This window comes from Rosa rugosa, chromosome 3 (assembly GCF_958449725.1).
Source record: "Rosa rugosa chromosome 3, drRosRugo1.1, whole genome shotgun sequence".
NCBI lineage: Eukaryota > Viridiplantae > Streptophyta > Magnoliopsida > Rosales > Rosaceae > Rosa > Rosa rugosa.
This window is the reverse complement of record NC_084822.1, coordinates 42,716,578-42,742,039: the sequence shown is the minus strand read 5'-3', so window position 1 is coordinate 42,742,039 and position 25,462 is coordinate 42,716,578. Positions and strand designations below refer to the sequence as shown.

The following is a 25,462-nucleotide window of genomic DNA, read 5'->3' as shown; positions in this document are numbered from 1 at the left end:
CTAGCATGCTGAAGAAGAAACTTGTGCAGATTCGGCCTCTTCCGGAGCTGGTGCCTTCGCAGGGTTTTGAAGGTACTTCTGCTGTGGCTCCAGTGGTTGGTGTCCGTCGTCCTAGGGAGGAGGAGAACTCTGAGGAGGGTAAAAGGGCTAAACATGGTCTAGCTCTTGTTCCGGCTACTCTGCAACCAGAAAACTTAGGGCTGGCATTTTCCTCTGATGGTTTGGTGGAGGTGAAGGTGTCATCTCCTCCCAAGGTCTACAAGAAGAAGGGCAGGCCTCGGGGACATAAAAACAAGGTCAAGGTGGCAGCGTCTATCTGTGGAGACTCGGAGTCCATGGGTCCTGATAGTGTGCATGGTGGGCATGAGGGGGCAGTGGCTTTGCTTGCTTCCCAGTCTGCGTAGGAGATGTTCCTCTCCGTCTTCTAGAGTGTGATGGGGCATGTTTGGTCTTAGCGACGTACACCACAAGGGTCTTAGGCGTCAAAGGGATCAAAGAGGTGTCATACGCTAGAAGATGTAGGGTTCTTGTTTTTTTAGTTTATTGCTTTTGCTGGTAGTTTTCGTTTTGGATTTTAGTTTTTTTGGATTTTCTTTGAGTTTCAGTTTCTCTGATGAGCATGCATTGTAATATGAGGGGTGGTTTGTACCCTTCATGCTTGACCAAGTGAGGTCGTCATGATTTTACATCAATGGATTAGTCTTCCGTTGCCCTCAAAAAAAAAAAAATTTACCACTCTCTTACCATTGTACATGCACAATACTTTCATCATTTGTTGTTGGTGAACTATTGCTTCAATTTCTTATTCTTTGCCTCTGGAAAAATGAACCAAATCATCAGAACTCAGGCTTTCATCATATTACTTTTGCGGTTGACTAGTTCTCCAACTACAAAATCCAAATCGCAGCTACATACTATCAAATGTAAAAGAAACACCAAAGGAAAAAGCTAATGAATCAATTATCAGAGAAAAAACACAATTTCGTTTTTGATTCATGACCAAAAAAGTTGGGGAATTGAAGCTATAAAGAATTTCTTTAGACTTCATATACTTTGTCTCGTCTCAGAAAGGTTTGTCAATCAAATAACGCTATGTTGTTAGTCAACATGCCTTTTTTGTCCAATTTCTTTCATGTTCAATCTATATGATTTTGTCCAATGCCCCTTCTTGCGTTGTGGTTTACACATTCTTGCAGGAATATAGGGCCTTGTGATTACAACAAAAATGAAGAAAAAGAGAAGGCTATGTTGTTATGATACCAATGGAAGCATTTGTGATCTACCGAGATAAGTTTCACATTATTTTTTGTTCAAATTTGTGTTTTGTTCTATTTTCTTTTGTTCTCATTGGTTATATGAGTTGATAAAGTCAACTATCATTTGAGAAAATATAGAGGTCCAATCATCAATTTTAGAGGTATGAATAGAAACATTGATTAGGACGTGATCAATGAAAAAAAAAAATTGGTATTCCTTCTCTAACCCTCCCTCACTCTTTACTTTAGTGGCGGTCGGGTTCTTCTTCCATGTGTCACCTCTTTTTTTGAATCGTGTTAGATATTCAACCACCGTCGACTGTTTCGCAACCCCAAAACCCCATCTTGAACCACCCAAAACCCTTTCTGAGAACCCAACTTCCATAGTTGATGGAATCAAGCAATGTTGTACTCCAAACAGAGCTAGAACGAATATGTGCCTCAATGATCAAGACCAAGAAAATCTGGAATTTGGATAGCATGGCTCTCATATAGGTGAGTATAAGAAGCTCCTTTATAGATCCTTAAGGCCTGACACGTTTGTCACCATTCATAGGAACGAAGAAAGACGCAACTGATATTCGTGGCTTGACATGCGAGGTAGCAAGCACTCTATGCTGCACACTATTGAACTTGTTATTAGTAATCAGCTGTTTTTAGGCTCCTGAAGTGAAGTTTAGAAATACAATAGTAACAATCAACTTAAACCATTAACATCTGAGTATTATAGCCTGGTATATAAGATTAATTAATCGTAATGTATCAGAGATATATTTTTCTTTTCGTTTTTGTTTCTCAGGATGTTTATATTGAAGAGAAAATATGTAACAACAGAATACAGTACCTGCACAAAGTCACCGAAATTTGCTACAAAAGCTCCATTCACTGGCGGCACATCAACCAATTGATCCTTATGGAGAACTTGGAGGCCCCCAATCTCGTCCTGCAGAACTAAGGTAAGAAATGAGGGGTCTGAATGTTTTATTGTGCCTAGAGTCAAATCGAGCTCAGGGCACGCAAATTGGATAATAGTGGCATGGCATGACATGAGAAAGATTTCAAGCAGCCCAAGTGTGCCAGGTGATCGTACTTGCTAAGCCCTAGTGCTTCCGATTAGTAATTCAGATAGCATATTTTGAAGTTCAATCAAATTTGTGATATACTCACTTATTTCACGTCTACAACAGAGTGATGAATCGTTCAAAACTCAATTCATAGAAAAAGAATATATACATTATAAATAAAGGTCAAGTGTATGTATAGGCTCCTGAGCTAAAGAACTACCTGCAGACTTGAGGCAGTGCTTCAAAATCCCATTCATCATCTACTTCTCTGCAGAATAAGGTGTCTCTCCAGTCTGCTGCTGATTTTGCACGCACTTTCAGATCTCCACTGCAATAAAAGTTGACCGGATTCTTGAAGTCACGAGAGTACGACTCCATCTTGTCTTCTGCCGGCTGCTCATGAAATCTACGAATACCTTGAAGCATCTCCTCCATAACAGCAAGTGGAACTCCATGGTAAACTATCTGAAAGAACCTCCATGTTTCACATGCATCTTTAATTGCATTGACCGTTTCCTCTCGACTGTGTTCATTCCCGATGTCTTTGAGATCAATAACTGGGATTTGAAGTTTGACACCATTTTCTGGTGCTTTGTTCTTTACAGTCTCTGGTGGGTGGATGAAAATTCTGGGAATCTTGGATACCTCAGAGTCTGAAAGCCCTTTGACACCAATTTTCAGATCATCAAAAGCATACAATTCTTTTTATTTTTCTGCAGTACTGTATTCCTCATCTGCCATCTTAACTTTGTTGGTTAGTTGAGAGGTTTTGGCTGGATCTGTGTGAGAAGATGCCTATGCCTTTTGAAGGTAAACAAGGTTTCACAAGGTGCATGGTTCTGTTTGTGAGTGAGGAAACTTGGAAACTACTGCCTATTTTATATGCAATGGAGAACGCAAAGTGATGCTACTCTTAACAAGGAACAGAACCTGAGTTCTTTTTTTCATATTTCATACTATGAAAGTCTGACTTATCAATTAATCTGCAAATCAATATCTGATCACAAAGTTAATTAAGAGGATTGATTCATTGACTTTCATCCATTTATTGTAATTAGTATATTGTCTTTCAATTCCAATATTATGTAAATCAAGATTCTTACCTTAGATAGATGCACAGGCGCACAGCTCTGATGCCATAAAGAACAGAAGAAGAAGATAGGAATTAAACTGATATTCGTGGGTTCACAAGGTATTTGGTTCTGTTTGTTTACATTCTTATATTTATGTATATTTAGCTGAACTTTAGTCTATGTATGAGTTCTGAAAGAAGAGGGATCAGATTCTCTCCTCTTGGACTGAATATCCTTTTGGCTCAAACTCAGAGAGCCAATAAGGCAATAATTAACTTTAACTAATTGCCATTTGCATTACATGTTATTGAAACTTCATAGTTCACAATGCTTTCCTTGTCATCCACGTCATTATTATAGATTTTGCCACTTCTTCTTCATGATGGTAAACTGGTAGCTAGCATAAAGTCCACTAACTCTGTAATAGGTAGTGACCCATATGGCTTGAGTTTGTCATTAGCACTAGGATTAAAAATATAACTTGACTGCATAAAGTCAAGAAGGTTCTGACAGTAACTCGGACAACATATTCTCCAGATCAGTCACTTTTTAAGTACACCCTTATTTCACGTATGAGATTGAAAGGACAAACCAAACATTTGCAGCTCACAGATCTCATCCATCTTCTGGTAAAATTTAGTCGTTCCCTGCAGGATTATATTATATACAAAAATCCGTTGTTTTATCTTTGGGGTATCTAAAATTCTTCTAGAAACATAAATTTGCTCGATATTCGTCCTTCAGATAACAAAGGGTTTAACTTTATTGAAAAATAAAAATGCTTACTAGAGAGTAGAGACTACAACAATAACTTTTATTACAATATAGGCTTAAGATGCTTTCCAAAGTGAAACTGAGGCAGCAGTGACATGCTATTAAAACATTTTAGCATTCATGCAGTGCATTGTAATAGATCTGATTTTGGCATTCAAGAAGGTCCATAGCATGGCCTCAATGCAGTCTGAAATTAGGCAGGGCAGAACTGCCATTTTGTCCATTAACTCTATAATACCCAGTATATTCTCCGTAAAGGGTGTCCCTGTATATTGGGGGATTGTTCTCAGATAGAAGCTCCTTTATAGGCCCGTATGGCTTGACACGTTTGTCGCTATCCATAGGAGCAAAGAAAGATGCAACTGATATTCGTGGCTTGACAAGCGGGGTAGCTAGCACTCTATGTTCCACACTCTTGAACTTGTTATTAGTAACGAGCTGTTCACAAGCAGAAGCAAAGAAACTTCATTCTCTGATGAGAAAAAATGCTGAAGATATAAAGATGTGAGACAGTAGTACTAGTACTAACACCAGATTATTTTACCCAGGTTTAAAATCTATGATATATTTTATTTTTGTTTTTGTTTTTCGGGATGTGTTGAAGCAATATTTAAGAACAGAGAAGTACCTGCATAAGGTCACCTAGATTTGCTACAAATGCTCCATCCACTGGCGGCACGTCAACCCATTGATCCTTATGGAGAACTTGGAGCCCTCCAATCTCGTCTTGCAGGACTAAGGTAAGAAATGAGGGATCTGAGTGTTTGATTGTGCCTAGAGTCAGTTCAGGCTCGGGGCAAATTGGATAATAGAAGCATGATAATGAGAAAGCTTTCAAGCACCCCATGCGTGCTAGGTGATCCTTGCTAAGCCCTAATGCTTCCGATAGTAATTCGGATAGCACATTCTGAAGTTCAATCAAGTTTTTGATGTACTCACTTATTTCTCGTCTGCAACAAACCAAATTATGAATTGCGAAAAACTCAATACATAGAAAAAAGGATACATACTATAAAGTTATTCAAGGCTCTAGTCTCTAGAGCTATAGAAATACCTGCACACTTGAGGCAGTGCTTCAAAGTCCCATTTATCATCTGCGGCTCTGCAGGACACCTTCTCCAATCTGCTGCTGATTTTGCACGCACTTTCAAATCTCCACTGCAATAGAAGTTGATCGAATTCTTGAAGTCACGAGAGTACAACTCCATCTTGTCTTCTGCAGGCTGCTCATGAAATCTACGAATACCTTGAAGCATCTCCTCCATAACAGCAAGTGCCAAGTGGAACTCCATGGTTGACTATCTGAAAGAACCCCCATGTTTCACATGCATCTTTAATTGCCTTCACTATTCCTTCTCGAGCGTGATCATTGGCAATGCATCTGAGATCAACAATTGGGATTTGAAGTTTGACACCATCATCTGGTGCTGTGTTCTTTACAGTCTCCGGTGGGTGGATGAAGATTCTGGGAATCTTGGCCACGCCGGAGTCTGAGAGCCCTTTGACACCTATTTTAAGGTCATCAAACGCATACAGTTCTTTTTCTTTTTCTACCATGTAGTCTGCATCTGCCATAACTTTGTTGGTTAGTTAAGAGGTTTGGCTGGAACTACTTGGCTGTTGAAATATTGTAGATGTCGTTCTGTTTCTGAGGGAGAAAAACCTACTGCCTATTTTATATGGAAAGGAGAAAGAGCAATATGTAAATAAACCAAGCACTTCGATCATGTATTACATATTCAATGCAATCATGCAAACAATAGAAATTTCACCCTGCAAATTGGTTAATGTTGAAAACACACTGCAGAAAAAATGAGAAAAACGCAAAGCAAGTTCATTCAGGCATTTCGTCGAACTCCTTACGGGCAGTCTTTACAGTAAACTTGAACGCGTCTAATATTCTCAACAATTCATAGGGAAAGTGCCTAAGCTAAACTGGAAAGAATCTACACTTTCGGTGACATAAGTTACGGAACCTTTAGATAGGTATAGGCTTTCCAAAAGAAAACCCAAGGTGAAGTGCCTAGGTTGGTTTTCCACACGGTCGGGTGATACAGAGAGACAGCTAGCTGGGCTATATAGCCCATACATTCTTCTTTACTTTATGCTTTAATCCCTAGGCTTTGTTTACACTCCATCCTTTTAAGAATGACAGCCTAGTCAATGGGTTTCGCTTTGGATAAACATTAATTGGCCGCCAATATCAATCAATCTCTACGTCTTTGTGGCTAAAAACACACAATAAATATTCAACTAAGAATTGTAGGGCTTTACCCCGAAGGGAGCCCTTCCAGAAATTCTCGAGGGCACTGGGCTTAACCCAGGCCCAAGAGGGGGTTTGGAAATAGTTTTCAACCAGCAATAGACGCGCCTCGGTTAGAACCTCATTAGCTGCGTCATTGCCCCAAGCGCAAAGATACTGTAATCAGCAAATTAGTTCTGTTTTTATAATTGCAATACCAACTCAGATTTGTGTGTTCTCCGATGTGGGATACTGTCCGATTGTAATAGATAGGAAAATACCCAAAGCCACGCTAGCTCTAGTATATATCTACGCAGTTTGCTACCCTTTCTCTTTGGTCTTTGGCTTCCCCATTCTCTTTATCTGTTCAGTGGTGCTTAGTTTCAACCAGTCAAACTTGAAGTAGTATCAACTAGAACTAAAACTGTATAGCGCTTTGGAAGGGGACTAATTCCATCCAGAACAACCTTACCCATCCAAGAAAGTTGCATATGCCATTTTGAATGGGAAAGAAGGCACTAGGGAGACTACAGTCGAGCCAAACTTTCTCTGTAAGAGCTAGAGGGCAATGGCTTTTACCCCCTCTATTTTTGTACTCACTGCGGCTTACCTGAGAGAGTTGCTACTATTTTTTGAAATTTTAACAGTTTTGCTGACTCTAACATACAATTTCTTTGTTCTACATAATAGGTTCATCGGATTTATCTAATTTTTTTTTTTTTTTGAAGATTAAGCCTTATAGTCAGTTTCATTTTTTTGATCAGACACAGATTTCATGAGTACGCATCAAAAAGTTTTGCTCTTCAGGAGCTTCATGAATTGCAGTCTTTTGATTCTGAACAGTAATTTCATAATATAAGCATTTCAAAACTAAATTTTGAGGGGAACCCACAGAGGTGCACCCTTTCAAAAATAAACGTATGCCACTTAAAAACGCCGCGCACACGGTATTCTTTAGTAAAAGGCGAAAGAATAGTTCGCTCTGTGCTCAGCGCATGGCTCCGTGAGTTAGACAGTGCTGAGATGCTTTATTTTATAGCCCTGACAGTAGACATTTCATGCTCTCATAAGGTATGGGACTCATAGCGCCTGTCACATATTATTATTCACATCCATATGATGATATGAGAGATCCAAATGGACTTGATAAAAGAACGAAGTAACATCACTATAATGATTTCCTTTAGTCCTTCAAGCATCCCGGACTTCCTCTAGCCAAACTAAACTCCTAATGTCGAAAAAACGAGAGAATTAAGAGTACATTGGACGCCCACCCCTATTACATTGAAACTGCAACAGCCGAATTTCTTGTGTGGTTCATAATTAGTGTCACTAGTATGCTCTCACAAAGAACTGAAGACCTGCACAGCAATAATGTTGCTGCAGACTTATTGCTCACAGGTTCGAGTACTGCTGTTCTTCATTTAAATGTCACTCAGCTTCACTATGGATGGCTAATAAGCCCAAAATAGAATTCCTTGCAGCCATTAATGTGACACATAGATGGCAAAAATCTTGAAATATTAGTAGGTGTTTGTGACATTGACCATGAAAATGTTCTCAAACACCAAATTTAATATTAAAAGCATTGCTTGCCATGTACTAGACCATGTCTTTGATCGATTACCAATTGTGCATCTGATATATAGTCATCTGGAGCAGCCCTAGACTAGAGTTGCCAACATTTGCGATGAAATGTTCACCCTGATCATTGATGAAGAAACTTCTAGGTTCTTCTGATATGAGAGCATAATACTCATCCTCTTCTATCTTGCTAAACCTACGAGTTCCAGTACCAGAACCAAACATATTCTACCAGTTGCTTCATAAAAAATGAATATAACTAGTTTCAACACCCGAAAGGACTCTTTTGGAAGTCACCTATGTGCTTATTAGTCCTTATTATCCTCTAGAGGAGAGGTTGAGTGCATAGCTTGAAAGATCACCGCTAAGCATGCTATCTGAAGTAATTACCAAACTCAATTTATTATAGAACTATTTTGTTCCAAGCATTTGCAACAATGACTTCACCTTCTTCAACATTCACAGGAATTTAACCCCCTATAACCAACCCTTTTGGCTTCTCTAAGAGCAAAAGAAGAAGTTAAAGTACTTCTCAGACTTCAACTTTTGGCTTCTCTTAGAGCAAAAATAAGAAAAATTATTTCTCAGATAAATGGCAGTAGAACAGAATGAGTTACTGTTCAATAGATTCAAATGTTGAATATTGTAATACAAATATGAAGCAGAAAATTTGAACTTGATCTGGTATGGGGGAATAAACTAGCCTACGAAATTATAGTTTGGCTTTGGAAGAACCTGGTTTGTTCCTTTCATAAAATCTGAGTATTGCATTTCTAAACAAATATCAAATACAACAATGGCCTTGAAAACAACCTACATAAATATGGGTTGCACGAACTTCTATCTTCTTCGACCAAACACATCTAAAACTAACAGTACCCGACAACATTGCAACACTCGTCAGTGCACCGTCAGCATCACTAGCTAATTCTCACTGAGACAGTTCAACTATCTGCATTAGATACATTTACCGTTTCAGACCAAAACAAAAAAAAAATAAACTAGCAGGTAAAGGTAAGAAGACTCTTTTTACAGTTCTTGAGTCGATTGTTTTAGCAGGTAAAGGTTTTCTCTTCCAGTAACATTGTCTGAAATTTAAACTGGATTTGGTAGGGTGCGCCAAAACCTTGCTGTAGTGCAACGCAAGGATGACACGCGTAAGTCCCAATAGCAAGCTATTGTGGTGGACTCACCCCTTCAAAAAATTAATTTAATATCGTGTGAATCATTGATCCACGTATCAGATATTAAACTGATAAGAACAGATACTACACTTGATCTTAGCCAAAAGGCCGAGAAAGGTATGCTTTGTTTAGTCTAGCTCTCCTCCTTTTATACAGCTGTACACTTCAGTTCTTTTGTCAGTAAGGATGTGGTATACTCATTCACCTTTTATAATTGCAGAAGGGTTAAGCATTTTACTGATGAATTTGTGATTGCTTACACTGATACTAATCAAAGTCATGGCATTATACTTCACTTGTAGTCCACCCCATATTAGAATGTTATCCAAATTTAAATCCAGGGTAATTGGCCATCTCTGCCATCTGCAAAGAACACTTGAAAAGGAGATTTGGGACAATGAGAGTCCCACTTATACGACAAAAATTAAAGACATGGAGCGCAGCCTTTGTTTCAGGCATCTCATCTTAGCAGAATAGTAGTGATTCTCATGGTACCAAAGGTGGTTGGTCTCCGAAAGCCATTGCGGCAGTTTCATCCAACTTTTGTACTGATATCTCTGTTGCCAGAGTAGGAATCGGCCAATTAACGCAGCAACAAAGTTTTAGTTTCATCCATCAAATTAGCTCGTACACTAAATTCATATCTTCACACTAACATACCGCAACAACTTCCGGTGCATCAACAACAATCTCAACACATGGAAATAAAGTCTATAGCTTGCAATTCGACTTGAGATTATCTGGTACAGAAATCACACTTCTACAAGTTCTTTTTAAAAGCTAATCTATAATGTAAGGGCTTCCAACAACTACTCTTTTCCACCTTCGTATTTTTCTATGAGAATTTGCCTTTAACAGTGTTGCTTGAACTGAGTCCACAGTTAACTAATTGACTATATGAACAACTTTCTATCAACAAGCCTAGCACAGAGCTGAAATGTTAAATCAGAGTGAAATATATTACAACAGTTTATTTGCAAAGCTTTAAATAGAGAAAACTGTATAAAATTAAACAGGTTTCTCAGCTACAACCGCCACCCCAAAAAAAAAAAAAAAAAAAAAAGTTTCTACTCCTGTATGGATTCTGGAAGCAGCTTGCTTTGTTCAACATCACCAAGTTGCATGTGTTCTTCCACTCTTCTTCTGACAACCTGGTTTTTCTCTTTAGTTCAGCCTTCATCTTCTTCGATCTTTATCCGATTGATTTGCTGCTATTGCTGATACAGCTTGGTAGCTTCACAGCTGATCCATTCCCAATCATACTCAAATTGCTTGTCGCGTAGAGGTTGATACAACATTCTGATATTTGGCTTCAAGTGCTGCTCTCTTAGAAAAATCATTATCAACTACGGTATGATATTTATTGTTTAAGTTTATAATCGGGTAATCAAATTGGAGTACCCACATGCATTTTCGGAACAGTTTACCATCCGCAAATCTCTGAACAAAATGTTCGCTGAAACTATAAGGTGATTCATATTCCAAATGGCTGAAAGTCTGAAACAATAAAGTTGAACTATATTCTGAGAGGCACCCACAGAGGTGCACCCTTTCAAAAATAGGCGTATGCCACTTAAAACGCCGCGCACACGGTATTCTTTAGTAAAAGGCGAAAGAATAGTTCGCTCTGTGCTCAACGCATGGCTCCGTAAGTTAAACAAAACTGAGCTGCTTTATTTTATATCCATCACTGTAGACAGCTCTTTCTCTATCGGCCGATGTGGGAACCTCTGCGCCTATTACACATTAAGTTAACTTCCACAAAAAAACCACCATATGGCGTTTCAGACTATCCATTACTAATCCAAATAGCCTCATAATATGATTAATTACAAATCCAATTTACTTCTGCAACTCGATTTGAAAGGAGGAGGGGGATTCAAAAAAAAGTTCATTTAAAGTACTAAAGTTCTTCCCAGTTCCTTGTTAATTTCATCATTTAGGCCTTCAAGCTCAACCATGGATATGTATTTGCTCGTATTAGACTATACCAATAATTCCCACCCACTGAAGATATGAGGTTTCACTTAATCAGTGTAACTTATGGTCCATAGCTATCTTACTAAAACAGGTGTATGAAATATTAGTTTGGATATATATGTAGAGAGCCATAGAGCCAAGCTTCCTAGCTATTACTAGAAGTTGTCGGCTATAAAAATATACTCCAAGCTAACTTCAACTAAGAGAGATGAGTACTTAGAATTCCCAGACAACCCCGTGCGATTACAACGAAGCTGCACGTCCGACTTTTCTGTGCAATAAGTTGCTGCACCTTTAGCCACTGATATTCTTCATGTAAAATTGTCACTCATAATCAGCTTTTAAATTTTAATGTATTTACAAAGTCACCGCAACCATTACCTTTGTGCTAGTGCAAGTAACAGAATGAGACAATATTCTGGTCTATTACAGATGTCATAAAATGTGAAACATTTCTTGCCATACATCAAAGACCATATGTCCCATTGATTTTGTTGTATTCAAACCGGATCCAATTTACATGATTATGATTCGGTACTTGCAGAAGCTTCGCCCACTGCGATGAACATCATGATCTTCAGTCTACCGGAGATGCATGATGGTCGTTATTAGAAACTATATGAAGTTATAGCAGGAGTTTTCTCTTGGCGTAGTCTTGCACGTCATACCGAGAAAGCTATATATTAGAACCATAGATTACATCGTCAGATGTGGGTCTAGCATCAGAACATGTCAACTGCATGTAGTCTATAAAATGAAACACGTACTCAAGTCATATACAAACCGGAATGGCTGCCTGACCCGAAAGGCGAGACCAGAACTGGTGCCAGAAATCCAAGTATCGGTACTGCCTCGACCAGAATTGTCCAGAAACACTATCAACAACGAATTTGGGAAATCTTGGTGATGTTGCTGGACACACTAAAGTCAAAATATTGAATGCTACTAGTTACCTGGACAAGCCCATAAATATAAAACAAAAATCATATATCACAAAATTGAAACAAAAATTAGGACTAGGATTGTAAGGGGTTGCGCGAACGCATGCCCCCTGGCAACAAATTATGACGTTGGCTCTCCCACTTATGGGAGACCATAGATGAGCACCCCTCCTAAGTGCAATGGAGGTCACCAATCTAGGCCATGGGCCTTCTTGATCGCCCAAAAACCCCGTCCAGGTAAGTATATTGCAATTGCATAGGTCCAGCTACTTTATACCCATTCTTGCCTCCCACTTCCTTCATGTAGTCAATGTGGGACGGAACTAATACATACCAAAGACCACAAAACCAAATGGTACACTATGTATCAGCTACATCTTCTATTGTCACACAGTATCTTCGTAGCTTGCCCTTTCAATTCAGTATTCCGAGACATTGTTGATAGTTTTAACAATTCAATCTGAGTGTTTTAATTCTGAATCGCATGATAGAGATTGAATTTAATGAAAGCAACCCAAGGGCATAAGGCATCGTTATATATGTATTAGTGAAAGCAACAACTTAAGGGTAGGCAATGTCCTGGGAAGATATTGATAGATAACTAGACTTTTGATGTAGATTGAAATAATGAACAAAACTGGGATGTTTGTGCATCTCTCTTGTAAACAGAAGGTGATTGGCCAACCTCTCTTGCAGACTCTGCTCGAATGTGGAAGGGTCTCGTTCTAAATTTGCTTGTATAACTCAAATGGAATTATCCAAAAGGGTTATATAATCTGTAAAAGTATACATCAAACAAGTTCATATTCGTGTTCGTGTCCGTGACGTTTTAAAGAGAAATTAGATTTATAGTAGCTATGGAGTTCACGTTCGTATACTGTTGGTTGATCAGTTTTTATTTTTTGTTCGCAGATTAAACACTTAATTGGCAAGAGTTTTTCGATGTCTTTTCCACTGCTATAGCACTTATATATATATACAGATCCTATCCAAAGCGAGGCCTCGCTCTGAAATTAAAGTGCGAGGTTGGAGTTCAGATAAGGATGGCAATGGGGCGGGTTAGGGATGGGGATCACAATACCATCCCCATCCCCGGGTTCATTCTCCACCCCCATCCCCGCCCCAATCCCCAATAAAAATATATTGGGGATTCCCCGTCCCTATCCCCAGTAGGGACTAAGCCTTCAAACCCATCCCAAATCCTCATAAGAATTTAATAAATAAAATATTTTTTTTCTCATATTGTTTTTTTTTAAATCAAAATCTACAACAAATAAAATTAAAACATGATTAAATTCATAAATCATAATTCAGTGAGTGCAAAAGTCAAAACACCATTAAAGTAAAATAGTAAATGTATATATTTGTGATTTATATTATAAAAAATATATTAATATAAATAAATTTAAAAATATATAAATTTTATATATATTATTGGGGCGGGTTTGGGGATGAAGATCATAACACCATCCCCGCCCTATCCCCAATCTTAGATAGCGGGGATTGGGGATCCCCATCCCCATTCCCCATTTGTCTCCGAATTCTCTCCCCATTAGGGGCGGGTATCCAATGAAGCTCCGCCCCGCTGGAGATTTTTGTCATCCCTAAGTTCAGAGTCACTTTTCGGTCTCATATCCACATCTCGACCGTTCAGTTTTTAAGTACTAATGTATATATCATCTCTGCAAAATTTCAGCCAAAGTAATGATCTTTAAGGTATCTAACTCAGTTAAAGCAATGGACAAACTGAATCTGTCCAACCTGAACCGTACTAGCTTTAATACAGTTATCAATGTCTTAACTACCATCAATTTGACTGAATTTTTGCAGAGATGATCTATACATTAGTACCTAAAAGCTGAACGGTCGAGATGTGGATATGAGACCGAAAAGTGACCATAAACTCCAACCTCGCACTTTAATTTCAAAGCGAGGCCTCGCTCTGGATATGATATATATATATATAGCTTCTCTCCTAGTTAATTTGTTTTCATGCTTCAATACTCACTCAACTGAGAATCTGAGATACATATTGAAATTGGTGAATCGTGCTCTCTACTGAGTGTTGACATGCATCTTTTATCTTGGTGCAACTTTTTTTTAATAATTAAATAAGAGATGAGGCGATATTAGCTCTTCGGAAGTAGACTATTTAGGGAGCAAGTCCCACCCTCAAACCCGAAGGTGAAGGGTCTGTAGGGGCACTTTTGATCGGAGTTGTACGACAATGGAATTACGCCTAAAATCTCGTCCCCTTTGTCTGAGTTAGCGAAGATTAGGCCCAGCAAACTTCGAAGGACTGAAAATCGTAGGAAGTATGATGTTGTGTCCCTCCAAGCAGCTCTTCTCTATGTTCATGGCAGTGAATTAGTGTGCAATTTTAGTAAAGGCTTGGCAAGATGTTCATGGCGTGGGAGATAGAAAAGCATGAGTTTCAGAAGAAGAGATTCCGGCAGTGATTGGTGGATTGGTTGAGGTATTCGGTATAAGGGATAAGAGTTGGGAAGGCAGAGGACTAAGGATGGATTTGGGAGAGAAGAAGCATGGCAGAGAAGATCTTTATACAATGAAGCATGATAAGTTTGAATCTACATGGTGGTAAAGGAGTTTATGGGTTTGGGAATGGTTTCTGTGATTCTAATGGAGGAATTGCTTGGTTGTTTAATGGTTAGCTTGTGTTGCTCCCCATGCCTGGAAACAGAATCAACGTGCTCTTCTTCCTCTTGGGAAGGCATGCTGCTATTATTCCTCTTTCTTCATGGTGGAGCCATCTCGTAGGTCACATCCTAGTCCCCAGCAGAGTCGCCAAAAATGTGAGGGTGGTTTTTGTGTTTGGACTTTCGGCAGCAAAACCCTCTTGATTAAGCGAGACTAAGCCCAAAATCGATCAAATGTTAGACCTGAGAACAACTTCGTTGTGACCAGCTAGAAGATAACAGCAACAATTAGAGCTTGATTTCTCGAGAATAGAACTTATAGGCTGATATGGTGTGGGAGCTAGATGCCTGGGAGTTTAGCAGAGAGAGAGAGTTCCAGCAATGGCATGATTTCTGGGTTTTGGGTAAAGATTGACTTGGGGGAATTGATGGCTAGGGATTCAGAGATAAAGCTTGATCTCTTGCTTGATGTTTTGGGTCGTTGTGGTCTGGTTTCCAACGACAGTGAACCCGCTTGTTAACGTTAGTGACCGGGGGGTCTCTAGTTAGCTTTAGAGAGAGAGAGAGAGAGAGAGAGAACGACACAAGAAGTATAGTGGTTCATTTCCCGCCTTAGCGGGAAACTACGTGTTTGGACCCAAAATGAACATTTTGGCCTGACAAGGCATGTGTTGGAGAAATTGAGCCAATGTCAGTGGCTCAAGCTATATATTGTCGACAAGCTCGAAATATATATTTAGAGGCTAAATAAAGCCTACTATGGAAGCATGGAAGCATGAAAAGTTAACTTTAGCACATTTTCCTACTTCGGCTAGGAGAAACCGAGCTAAACAAGGAAGGAGGGGCGGCAGACTAACCAAATGAAATCGAAATGAGCTGAAACTCTGCAGATCCATTCTAGACAGCCCAAGGATAATTTCTTATGCAGAGTGCCAGAGCTATATTTGAGTGCAAGGCCTTCAAACAATCAGTCCAATTTTCTACAGAAGCAAAACTGGAAAACTGGACCTGTAAGAGGTCCAGCAGCATTTCCAGCCCAACCGCATGGAATAAAGCTCTGAAAATTTGTCAGGATGATCTACACTCATAGTGGAACATTTTTTATGAAGAAGTCGAAGGCTCATTCTGAAGTCTTGTTGGAGAAATAATTGAAGGAATAAAGGAGCAGAAACTGACCTAAAACCAGCTCAATATTCACATGTTCATGTTTCCTACCCACATGAAGAAAGCTAGATGCTTTTCTTCTTTTCCTTGGATATATTTTTCAAGACAATCTCTTTAATAGATCATCATCACTTCCATGTTTCTACACCTTCATGCTTTGCTTTCATTTCATCATTTCTCTATCTTTTCCATATTTTACAAATCACTTTCATACTCCACTTTCATTATTTTTCTTCCACTCATCATTTCACTCTTCTTTTTCTTCCCTATATAAACACATTCTCCTCTCATTCTAAGACAACACATACCCATTCACATACAACAACAACATCTCTAAGATGATCTAAGTTCTCTCTAGAGCAAACCTCTCTAAGAGCAACTCCTCTCCTTCTCTTTCTCTTACCGGTGATCACACTCCTAGTCCTAGTCTTCTCAGAAGCCGACTTTCAGTGCCACCAAACCCTCTGTCAACGTGCTTCGGTCCTAGTCTCCTCGGGAGCCGACGGTAGTGCCGCGACCACAACGGTTACAGAACCAGCCAAGCAAGGGTAACGCCCTAGCAACCCAGCCAAGCTAAAGTCACGCTTTAGCAAGATCTCAACATTTCCCGGTGATGTCGCTCTGCTCGATCTACAATATTGAGTATCGATTGTGTTAACAAGAAGAAACTTCAGCAAAGTCCTCACCACGAGGCAGAAAGAATCCCACGACGAGGTTGGTGCTCTCCTTGTCCACAATTGCTTGAAAGAAGTCAGGTCAAGGGACACCCCCGACGACCGCACCCGAACAGTGCTGGCACGCCCGCGCAAGAAAAGAGACTGTTGACCAGCTGCAGCAAAATTGGAGCCAAACATTTTGGCACGCCCAGTGGGACTACATAAGAAGTTTTTTCTCTTGAAGCACATTCAACCACCGGGCTTCAAAACAAACATTTTGGCACGCCCAGTGGGACCAGGTTAGAATTTTTTTTCTCCTGAAGACATTCAACCACCGGGCTTCAAAACAAACATTTTGGCACGCCCAGTGGGACACCACCAGAGTCTTTTTATGTTCACCATCATTGGGATGCCAGAGGAAAATCTTTACCAAAAGAAATTCCTGAAGTCATGGCTACGATAGAAGGCTATGTGCCCATTCCCATTCCAGAGAATGCGAGCATAGAAGAGCGGCTTGATATCCTTCAAAAGAATTCTACCGCATACCATGAGAATCTGAGAAAAGCCCTCGCGGAGGACCGTCGACGGCTCGATGAGTTCACGATTTCGGTCACAAAGCTCGAGTTGGGGGCACAACAAACACAAGGCGAATTGGAACATCAAGAACCTGCTCGCGAAGAAGTCGTTTCTGAGAGTAACTTGCCTATAGGTGGCAATCAACCTAAGGGTCTCACTGGTGAGTCACAGCCTTACACAGAGGCTGTGCATGGAAAAGGTCATCAACAAGATTGTTCTTCTGACAATACAATTGTCTCTGAACAAATATCTGATTTCTCCACTGATCAAGCCAAATGTGTGGCTACTGATCAGATGCATGGGGGGCAAGATATGGCCCATGATCATCCCTTTGATCAAAAGAAGCAAGTTCATGATCATTTTAATTGTGACTCTGCTACTGGACGTCTTGGTGAAGGTGATCAAAATCAAAGCCAACTTAATTATCAATTAAGTTGTGGTCTACAGAAGCCAATTTGTGGCTTTATTAATCAATTCAACTTGAAGTTCTTCATATATTCTTCAAGGCCAAGCGGTGGCTTTGATATATGTGGAGGGCACATCTACAACCCACGTTGCATGAATGGCCAGAACAATTATTCTAGTGGCCAAGTTGTCCTTCGCAACTGTAAATTTGAGTATCATCAATACAAGTTAACTCTTGTTTACAATTATCCAGCAAGTGAAGCTCTTGATATGGAGAATTCAGACCAGCAAGTGGTCGTCTATAATGGCCAATCTGTGGCTAATCCTGAAGACACCATGTTCTATGATATGGTAGTTGGTAACAAAGCTGATCTATACTCATCTTCATCTCCTCAATTGCAATTGAAGATCATGCTTCACCAACCAACAAGGATACTTGGGGGGCAAGATTACCCCTCTCACGAGCCAAATTCCTCCAAATTCTTCAACGAGAAGTATCTTTGTTCTTTTCCTACAAGCTCTCACAGGAGGAATTTTTACCCTACAAATTTTGATACATCGGAGCTTGGAATGAAGCATAGATGGCCTCCCCCGTGGTCTTCTAGAGGTTAGCCAAACATGGTGTTGCTAGCTTCTTTCTTTCTTTGCTTTTATTTTTCTGTTACTTTTTCGTTTTCTTTTCATTAAAAAAAAAAAAAAAAAAGTTGAATTTGGTAAGGTGTTGTGAATCATAACGGAATAGGTGAAGTCTCTTTTGTTAATATTGGCCTAAACTCCTTATTGGTGCCTAGTTCAGGTCCCTTAAGGTTAAGGGCAGCTTTTATTAACACTTGTTGAACTGTCTTCACACTTATGACCTTTCTCATCTTAGTAAGTATAGCCTATGTGAAATGGTGTCTAGAAAAGGAACAACGTTCTTGACAGGTTCTTGAATCCAGAAGTGCGCGCAAATGGGCCTAAACCACTATGTGGGAGTAGCTCATGCCAAAATGGATTCTGCCTCTCTTGTTCGCCCTCCCCCACCTGGCCATTTCAGTAAGGTTGCCCAAAGGATTTGAAAGAAAATTTGTGTCTAGGCGACTATACTTGGGTCGCATGTCTAAACCTTGATTCACAATGTCTTATTAAAATTAAAAAATACAAAAATACAAAAAGAGTTTCAAATTTGTGCGTCGCGGAGGATGCAAAAAATTGTGTTCTTGCCTAATAGTGGCTGGAACTTGCTAATATACTTAAGAGGCCATTGGTATTGGTCTGGGCACATATACAAGAGGCATTTAATATGCCTAGTATGGTATTAGCAGTGGAGGAGGTCAAATCAATATTTTTGCCAATAATTGTGGCGAAAGCTGGGTTGCGAATTGTTGGCAGCGAAGTGGTTTTAATTACATGGCCTCGCAAAGGATGGTTCGCGAAGGAAGACTGTCGATTAATATATTGTCACACCCCGAATTCTGAATTTAAGTAATTCATATTCGAAGCATGAACCTCAAATACCCTGTTTATAATCTCAGAATTTTTTTCTCAAAATCAACTGCACATTACACCTCTCAATAATTACATAAACTAAATCCTCAAGCTACTTATTACAGTACACTCTCACCAAAACAAATTATAAAGCTCAAGAGAGCACAATTCTCCTCACAAAACAAATGCTATAAATCTAATACTAATACTCTAAACCGCACGATCACTGCCCTGATTCTCCTGACCTGTAGGATTACCCGCTACACATTTTGAATAGTGTACCGGGAGTTGCAACAACACAAAACTCGGTAAGCTTTTGACAGCCCGTATGAGTAAACAAGAAAGGACTGTTGATTTATTCAATTATATTTACTATAACTCAAGTAAACAATCAACACACTCACAAGGTAACTCCAAAAATCACAGAAACATATAAGTATATTCTCGATGCTTTCTTTTAAAACTCCACATTTGACTGATCACAACCAACAAATACTGCAACATTAATATGTGAAATAACATTAAAGCAAAGCATGCTTGATTCTCTTTTCACTAACACCTTCGCATATTAGCAATATATCACAGATAGATATTTGATCAGGATAATATAAGCACACTTCTCTTTTTAGTGAATTTTCGGATTAACTGGTAACAAATCACAAATCCACGTACTAGGGTATGTCTACTATACCCAAAATACGGGTAAGCCAGGTTGACTGGTAACAAATCACAAATTCACGTACTAGGGTATGTCTACTATACCCAAAGCACGGGTAAGCCGTAGCATACAGAGGACAAATCCAAAGTATGTATACTCAAGGAGAACACCTCTTTCCTAAGAGTATAATAGTGCACTATCTATAGGGACTAGGGCCCAGGCTTAACGTCTCATAACACCAAAACACATTTACCAGTAATTCATTTAAGCACGGGGTTGTAGAAATCACTCGGTTTCACAATTGTACTTCTCAGACATAATCAAATTCACAAAATACAATCTTTATGATTTATAGATCGTATATATGTATATGTACACCCACATAAAGAGACATATTATTTCAAGATAAATCTTTATTTCTTAAAATAATTTCCACATAATCACAAGTGGGCATATAAAATAGCTTTCACACCACATGATCAACATTTCATTATTCAACAATTAAAATGCGAGATTAATAGCTTGAATAATATCCAATCCATTCTCAATCATTTCATCACACCAATCACACATCAACCAATATATATATTCCACGTAAATATATATATACGTAATCATCCGCTCAGGGATGACCACTAATACCAACTATAGTTCAAGCATAAAAACCGTGAAATTCATTTGTATAATAAAATCATTTTACTTACCTATGGACCGTAGTTGATCAAGTCCATATAATTTAAAACAAATATTTATTCCACAAATATTTTCACACAATTGCGACAAAAATAAAGTAATTAAATTTATTCGGTTCGTAATATGAACCACGTGAGGTTTACTCACCTCTAATCCAGCTGCGTCTTCTAAAAAGCCAAATATATCAATCCGAATCGTCCACCAAATCAATCAATCGATCACCTAATCCAATAATGATCTTAACTTAGCCAACAACTCATAAACGTACTTAAACGATGATCCAACGGTCGGATTCAAATTAAATGATGATCCAACGGTCAGATCCTCACAGACCGCCTTTAGGATCATCCTCCTAAATTATCATGAAGATCCAACGGTCTGATCTTCCTGAATTGCCCTTACTAATATCTCCATAATTTTATATGAAAATCCGACGGTCAGATTCTCACGAATCGCCTTCCGAATTACTGTTTTACAATTATACGAAGATCCAACGGTCGGATCTTCGCCCGTGACCTCACAAAGTCATCGGTACAGTCATACGATCAACATATCTAAATTTGAAGCAAAACCAATGGTCTGATCTTCGCAGATCGTAAACCGAAGATAAAACGTAAAAACCGTAAATAGTAACGTAAAAACGTAAATCCACTATTTATCAACTTTTTCTAACATGACCATGTTATATATCAAAACGCTCGTATGGATGCATAGATCATCGCCTAGATAATGAAAACTCGAAATATGGTCTGACGCGCCGCCACAAGCGGTGGTCAGTGGGCGGTCAACGCGGCGGTCAACTCCGGGTCAACCACCTCCGATGGCAAAGCGACCAACTAGAAACTTGTTCAAAATGAAAGGGTGATCGACTTTCATACCTAGAGCTAAGTCTGGTTTGGCCTAGATCGTCCTAGATCAAGCTTGGAAGTTGGATTAATCTCGTGCGTCTGATCAGATTCCAGATTGAATCAGAGACGTCGAAATCTTCAACTCGTGATCTTTCACTCCACACTCAAAATCGTCGTGCAAGGCTCATATGGGTATGATCAGGGGGAGAAGGACAACCCAAAACCGAGAGGATCGGTTGAGGTGATGCCGGAAAATAGGTTTTCCGGCCGGGTCACCGATCGGTGGCTGGGGTGCTCCGATCTCCGTCTGGGGGCAGCGGCTGGGCGAGGGAGCAGCACAGGGCGGCTGGGCGTGAAGAGACGAACACGGGGGAGCCCGGGTCCGGGTCCGGGGCCGGAGGAGGCCGGAGGCGCCGTTTTCGGCCGGGTCGGGTCGACTAAGACCCGTCGGGTCTGAGGGTAGAAGGAAGAGAGAGAACGGAGAGAGCTGGGGGACTGTTCAGCAAAAATGAGATTTTTTCGTCCTTAATGAAAAATTCTGATTTTTCTGCTATTTATAGAAAAATCTCAATTTTCAAATATTCATAACTTATTCATACGAACTCCGAATATTGCGTTCCACATATGTACGAGATCGTATCGACGAGCTCTACAACTTTCATGAAGGAAGTTTTTCCCAAATTCCGTACGTATAAAAAGTCAATTTCCACGAGCCCCTAAATAACGTTCGTTTTCGAAAATAAAATCGTTCGAACTAATTCCACAACTTTTCCAAGCTTCGTACTCGCTCCTACGACCGCGAAATCATTTCTAAAAATCCACGGAATTTAATTTGGATTTTCCGGGGTATTACATATATGTATGCTCACTATGTATAATTAAGAGGGAGAGAGGCCACTGTTCAAGTAATTTTAGTCAAGCCAATACAAGTGGCTTTGGAGCAACGACATTATAAGAGGAGTGCTGATTCAAGACCTCTTCAGTCAAGACGAAGACCTTTGACTTCGAGGTCTGGGGGGCAATGTTTGGACCCAAAATGAACATTTTGGCCTGACAAGGCATGTGTTGGAGAAATTCAGCCAATGTCAGTGGCTCAAGCTATATATTGTCGACAAGCTCGAAATATATATTTAGAGGCTAAATAAAGCCTACTATGGAAGCATGGAAGCATGAAAAGTTAACTTTAGCACATTTTCCTACTTCGGCTAGGAGAAACCGAGCTAAACAAGGAAGGAGGGGCGGCAGACTAACCAAATGAAATCGAAATGAGCTGAAACTCTGCAGATCCATTCTAGACAGCCCAAGGATAATTTCTTATGCAGAGTGCCAGAGCTATATTTGAGTGGAAGGCCTTCAAACAATCAGTCCAATTTTCTACAGAAGCAAAACTGGAAAACTGGACCTGTAAGAGGTCCAGCAGCATTTCCAGCCCAACCGCATGGAATAAAGCTCTGAAAATTTGTCAGGATGATCTACACTCATAGTGGAACAGTTTTTATGAAGAAGTCGAAGGCTCATTCTGAAGTCTTGTTGGAGAAATAATTGAAGGAATAAAGAAGCAGAAACTGACCTAAAACCAGCTCAATATTCACATGTTCATGTTTCCTACCCACATGAAGAAAGCTAGATGTTTTTCTTCTTTTTCTTGGATATATTTTTCAAGACAATCTCTTTAATAGATCATCATCACTTCCATGTTTCTACACCTTCATGCTTTGCTTTCATTTCATCATTTCTCTATCTTTTCCATATTTTACAAATCACTTTCATACTCCACTTTCATTATTTTTCTTCCACTCATCATTTCACTCTTCTTTTTCTTCCCTATATAAACACATTCTCCTCTCATTCTAAGACAACACATACCCATTCACATACAACAACAACATCTCTAAGATGATCTAAGTTCTCTCTAGAGCAAACCTCTCTAAGAGCAACTCCTCTCCTTCTCTTTCTCTTACCGGTGATCACACTCCTAGTCCTAGTCTTCTCAGAAGCCGACTTTCAGTGCCACCAAACCCTCTGTCAACGTGCTTCGGTCCTAGTCTCCTCGGGAGCCGACGGTAGTGCCGCGACCACAACGGTTACAGAACCAGCCAAGCAAGGGTAACGCCCTAGCAACCCAGCCAAGCTAAAGTCACGCTTTAGCAAGATCTCAACATTTCCCGGTGATGTCGCTCTGCTCGATCTACAATATTGAGTATCGATTGTGTTAACAAGAAGAAACTTCAGCAAAGTCCTCACCACGAGGCAGAAAGAATCCCACGACGAGGTTGGTGCTCTCCTCGTCCACAATTGCTTGAAAGAAGTCAGGTCAAGGGACACCCCCGACGACCGCACCCGAACGGTGCTGGCACGCCCGCGCAAGAAAAGAGACTGTTGACCAGCTGCAGCAAAATTGGAGCCAAACACTACGTCCACTTGAATGTTTAACTAGTGTGTTCGGGCCTTGCGGCCCAAAGGGATTACATGAGGTGTAAATGGGATGAATGAATGTTTAAGTGGTAGGAGAGTTCCTTTTATAGGTGAAGGAAGCCATCTCCTTTACATTTTCTTAGATGTGGGATAAGAACCCACTATTCTAGTGTAGAAAGCTTAGTTGTGAGGGCATGTTGGCAAGGCCGGAAAGGTGGCTTCCCGGCGACGGATTTGCTATTTCCGGATACCGTAGCGTAGCTTGAACATAGGGCTACAAGATGCAAGTCTCGGTTGGGCCTCACCATGGCTTGTGGATGTCCCAAAGAGGGTGTTACTTATGCTTGGTGAGATAGCAAACTAGCCTTGCTAGTAGAGGTATCTACACCGCTTTTTATAGTGGAGATAGGCGGGGAAGATTCGTGCTGAGAACCCAGGGTTTTGAAGGGGTATTCTCAATTTTGGTGGGATCATTCTAAAGCCTTCAGTTTTTGTTTTCCCCATGAAACCAAAAGAGTGAAAGCTTGCTCTGACTATGAGAGTGAAGGTTGGTGGTATAGGTATAGGACGGTGGCAATCCCATATTTTATGCTGCTATGATCTTTGAGGGATTCTAATCCCTTATTTTCTGCTATTGTAAATTGTAATCACAAAGTTTGAGGACTATTGGAAATTGAAACGGGATTGCTGGGTATATGAATCAGAAAGCTTCTTCATGAATTCTGGGTTCTTGCCAGAAATGGTGAAGCACCAATCCCAGCAGCAATTTTGATAGCACGATATTTTTGGTTTAGGGAAGAAGATGGTTTCAACGGGCTTTGGGCTAAAGGCTGTTATAATGGACTTTGGGTAAGGAAATAACTCTAGTGGGCTTTAAGTTTTGCTGGGCCTGCATTCGTCTCTCTACTAGCCTTTGTTAAGATTTGAGCCCCTCAAGCATGAATTTTGGTCCCCAAACCCAAAATTGTCGATGGACCTTATCTTAACAATAGGCCTCACAATTTGTTAAAGCAAGATCCATAATTAATCATATGTGATTGCATAATGCAAAACATAATAAAGTATGCTGCTAAAAATAATTGACGTAATCATTTTATTCATGTACATTGTGTACAGCTAGATTACAACAATAAATTTTTATCGAAAAAAAGAAGAAGATTACAACAATAAATTGATGGTATAACATTATTTGACGTTATACTATAACATTATTGTTATAGTACGTGTATAACAATAAATTACTATACTAGTATCTGCTGTGGCACGAGTTTATTACCATTTGCCAATCGACTTATTTATGATTCATGACCATGCCGGTTTGCACTGGAAACCTGAAGTTAGGGTACGCATATGGAGGAGGCCTGCAAAGTTAATTTCTTTGGTTAATGGTTGAAGCAGCATGACCACTAGCACGAGGCTTATGACCAGGCGTGTTGGTGGGCGGATTAGGTCCACCGGGAGGGGGGATACCCTTCTGCTTCGACTCCATTAAAACAAAAAGTTTGTTCTTCGTCAAGTTTTCTACAGTGGTGTGGCCTGCAAAGTTTCTTTGGTTTATGGTTGCAGCAAGACCACTAGTAGGAGTCGCAGGACCAGGCACGTTGGTGTGACCATTAGGTCCACCGGGAGGAAGAACAGCCTTCTTCGTCAAGTTTTCGTCCTCGTCATGCAACACCCTGCCAGCCTCAGACAATTGCATGCTTATGAAAAATAGCAGTAGAACTGCTGTAACTCCGATAACATTAAGAACACCCATGATGATGAAATTGTACTATAAAACTTAGAAGAGCTAGCTAGCAAAGGTTAAGATCTAAAACGACAATTG

General features: G+C 39.9%; 1 protein-coding gene, 5 non-coding genes and 1 pseudogene across 6 annotated transcripts; all 7 read right to left on the bottom strand.

Annotated features, from left to right (window-relative positions):
* Positions 1-2,422: 2,422 nt before the first annotated feature.
* LOC133737761 (probable 2-oxoacid dependent dioxygenase) lies at positions 2,423-3,025 on the bottom strand (the record flags this gene model as incomplete). The annotated part of the gene is made up of 1 exon (XM_062165257.1): positions 2,423-3,025. A coding segment is annotated over one exon (489 nt), but the record flags the coding sequence as incomplete, so codon positions are not given.
* A 1,161-nt stretch (positions 3,026-4,186) lies between these two features.
* LOC133737760 (1-aminocyclopropane-1-carboxylate oxidase homolog 1-like) lies at positions 4,187-6,594 on the bottom strand (annotated as a pseudogene).
* Positions 6,434-6,585, bottom strand: LOC133741606 (U4 spliceosomal RNA). Its single transcript, XR_009862048.1, has one exon. It is a non-coding gene; the product is annotated as a U4 spliceosomal RNA (small nuclear RNA).
* A 700-nt stretch (positions 6,595-7,294) lies between the features above and the next one.
* Positions 7,295-7,410, bottom strand: LOC133741616 (U5 spliceosomal RNA). The gene has a single exon (XR_009862057.1). It is a non-coding gene; the product is annotated as a U5 spliceosomal RNA (small nuclear RNA).
* Positions 7,411-9,102: 1,692 nt separating this feature from the next.
* On the bottom strand, positions 9,103-9,298 carry LOC133741601 (U2 spliceosomal RNA). Its single transcript, XR_009862045.1, has one exon. It is a non-coding gene; the product is annotated as a U2 spliceosomal RNA (small nuclear RNA).
* A 1,407-nt stretch (positions 9,299-10,705) lies between these two features.
* On the bottom strand, positions 10,706-10,823 carry LOC133741612 (U5 spliceosomal RNA). The gene has a single exon (XR_009862055.1). It is a non-coding gene; the product is annotated as a U5 spliceosomal RNA (small nuclear RNA).
* Positions 10,824-12,182: 1,359 nt separating this feature from the next.
* On the bottom strand, positions 12,183-12,343 carry LOC133741579 (U1 spliceosomal RNA). The gene has a single exon (XR_009862023.1). It is a non-coding gene; the product is annotated as a U1 spliceosomal RNA (small nuclear RNA).
* Between the last annotated feature and the right edge of the window lie 13,119 nt (positions 12,344-25,462).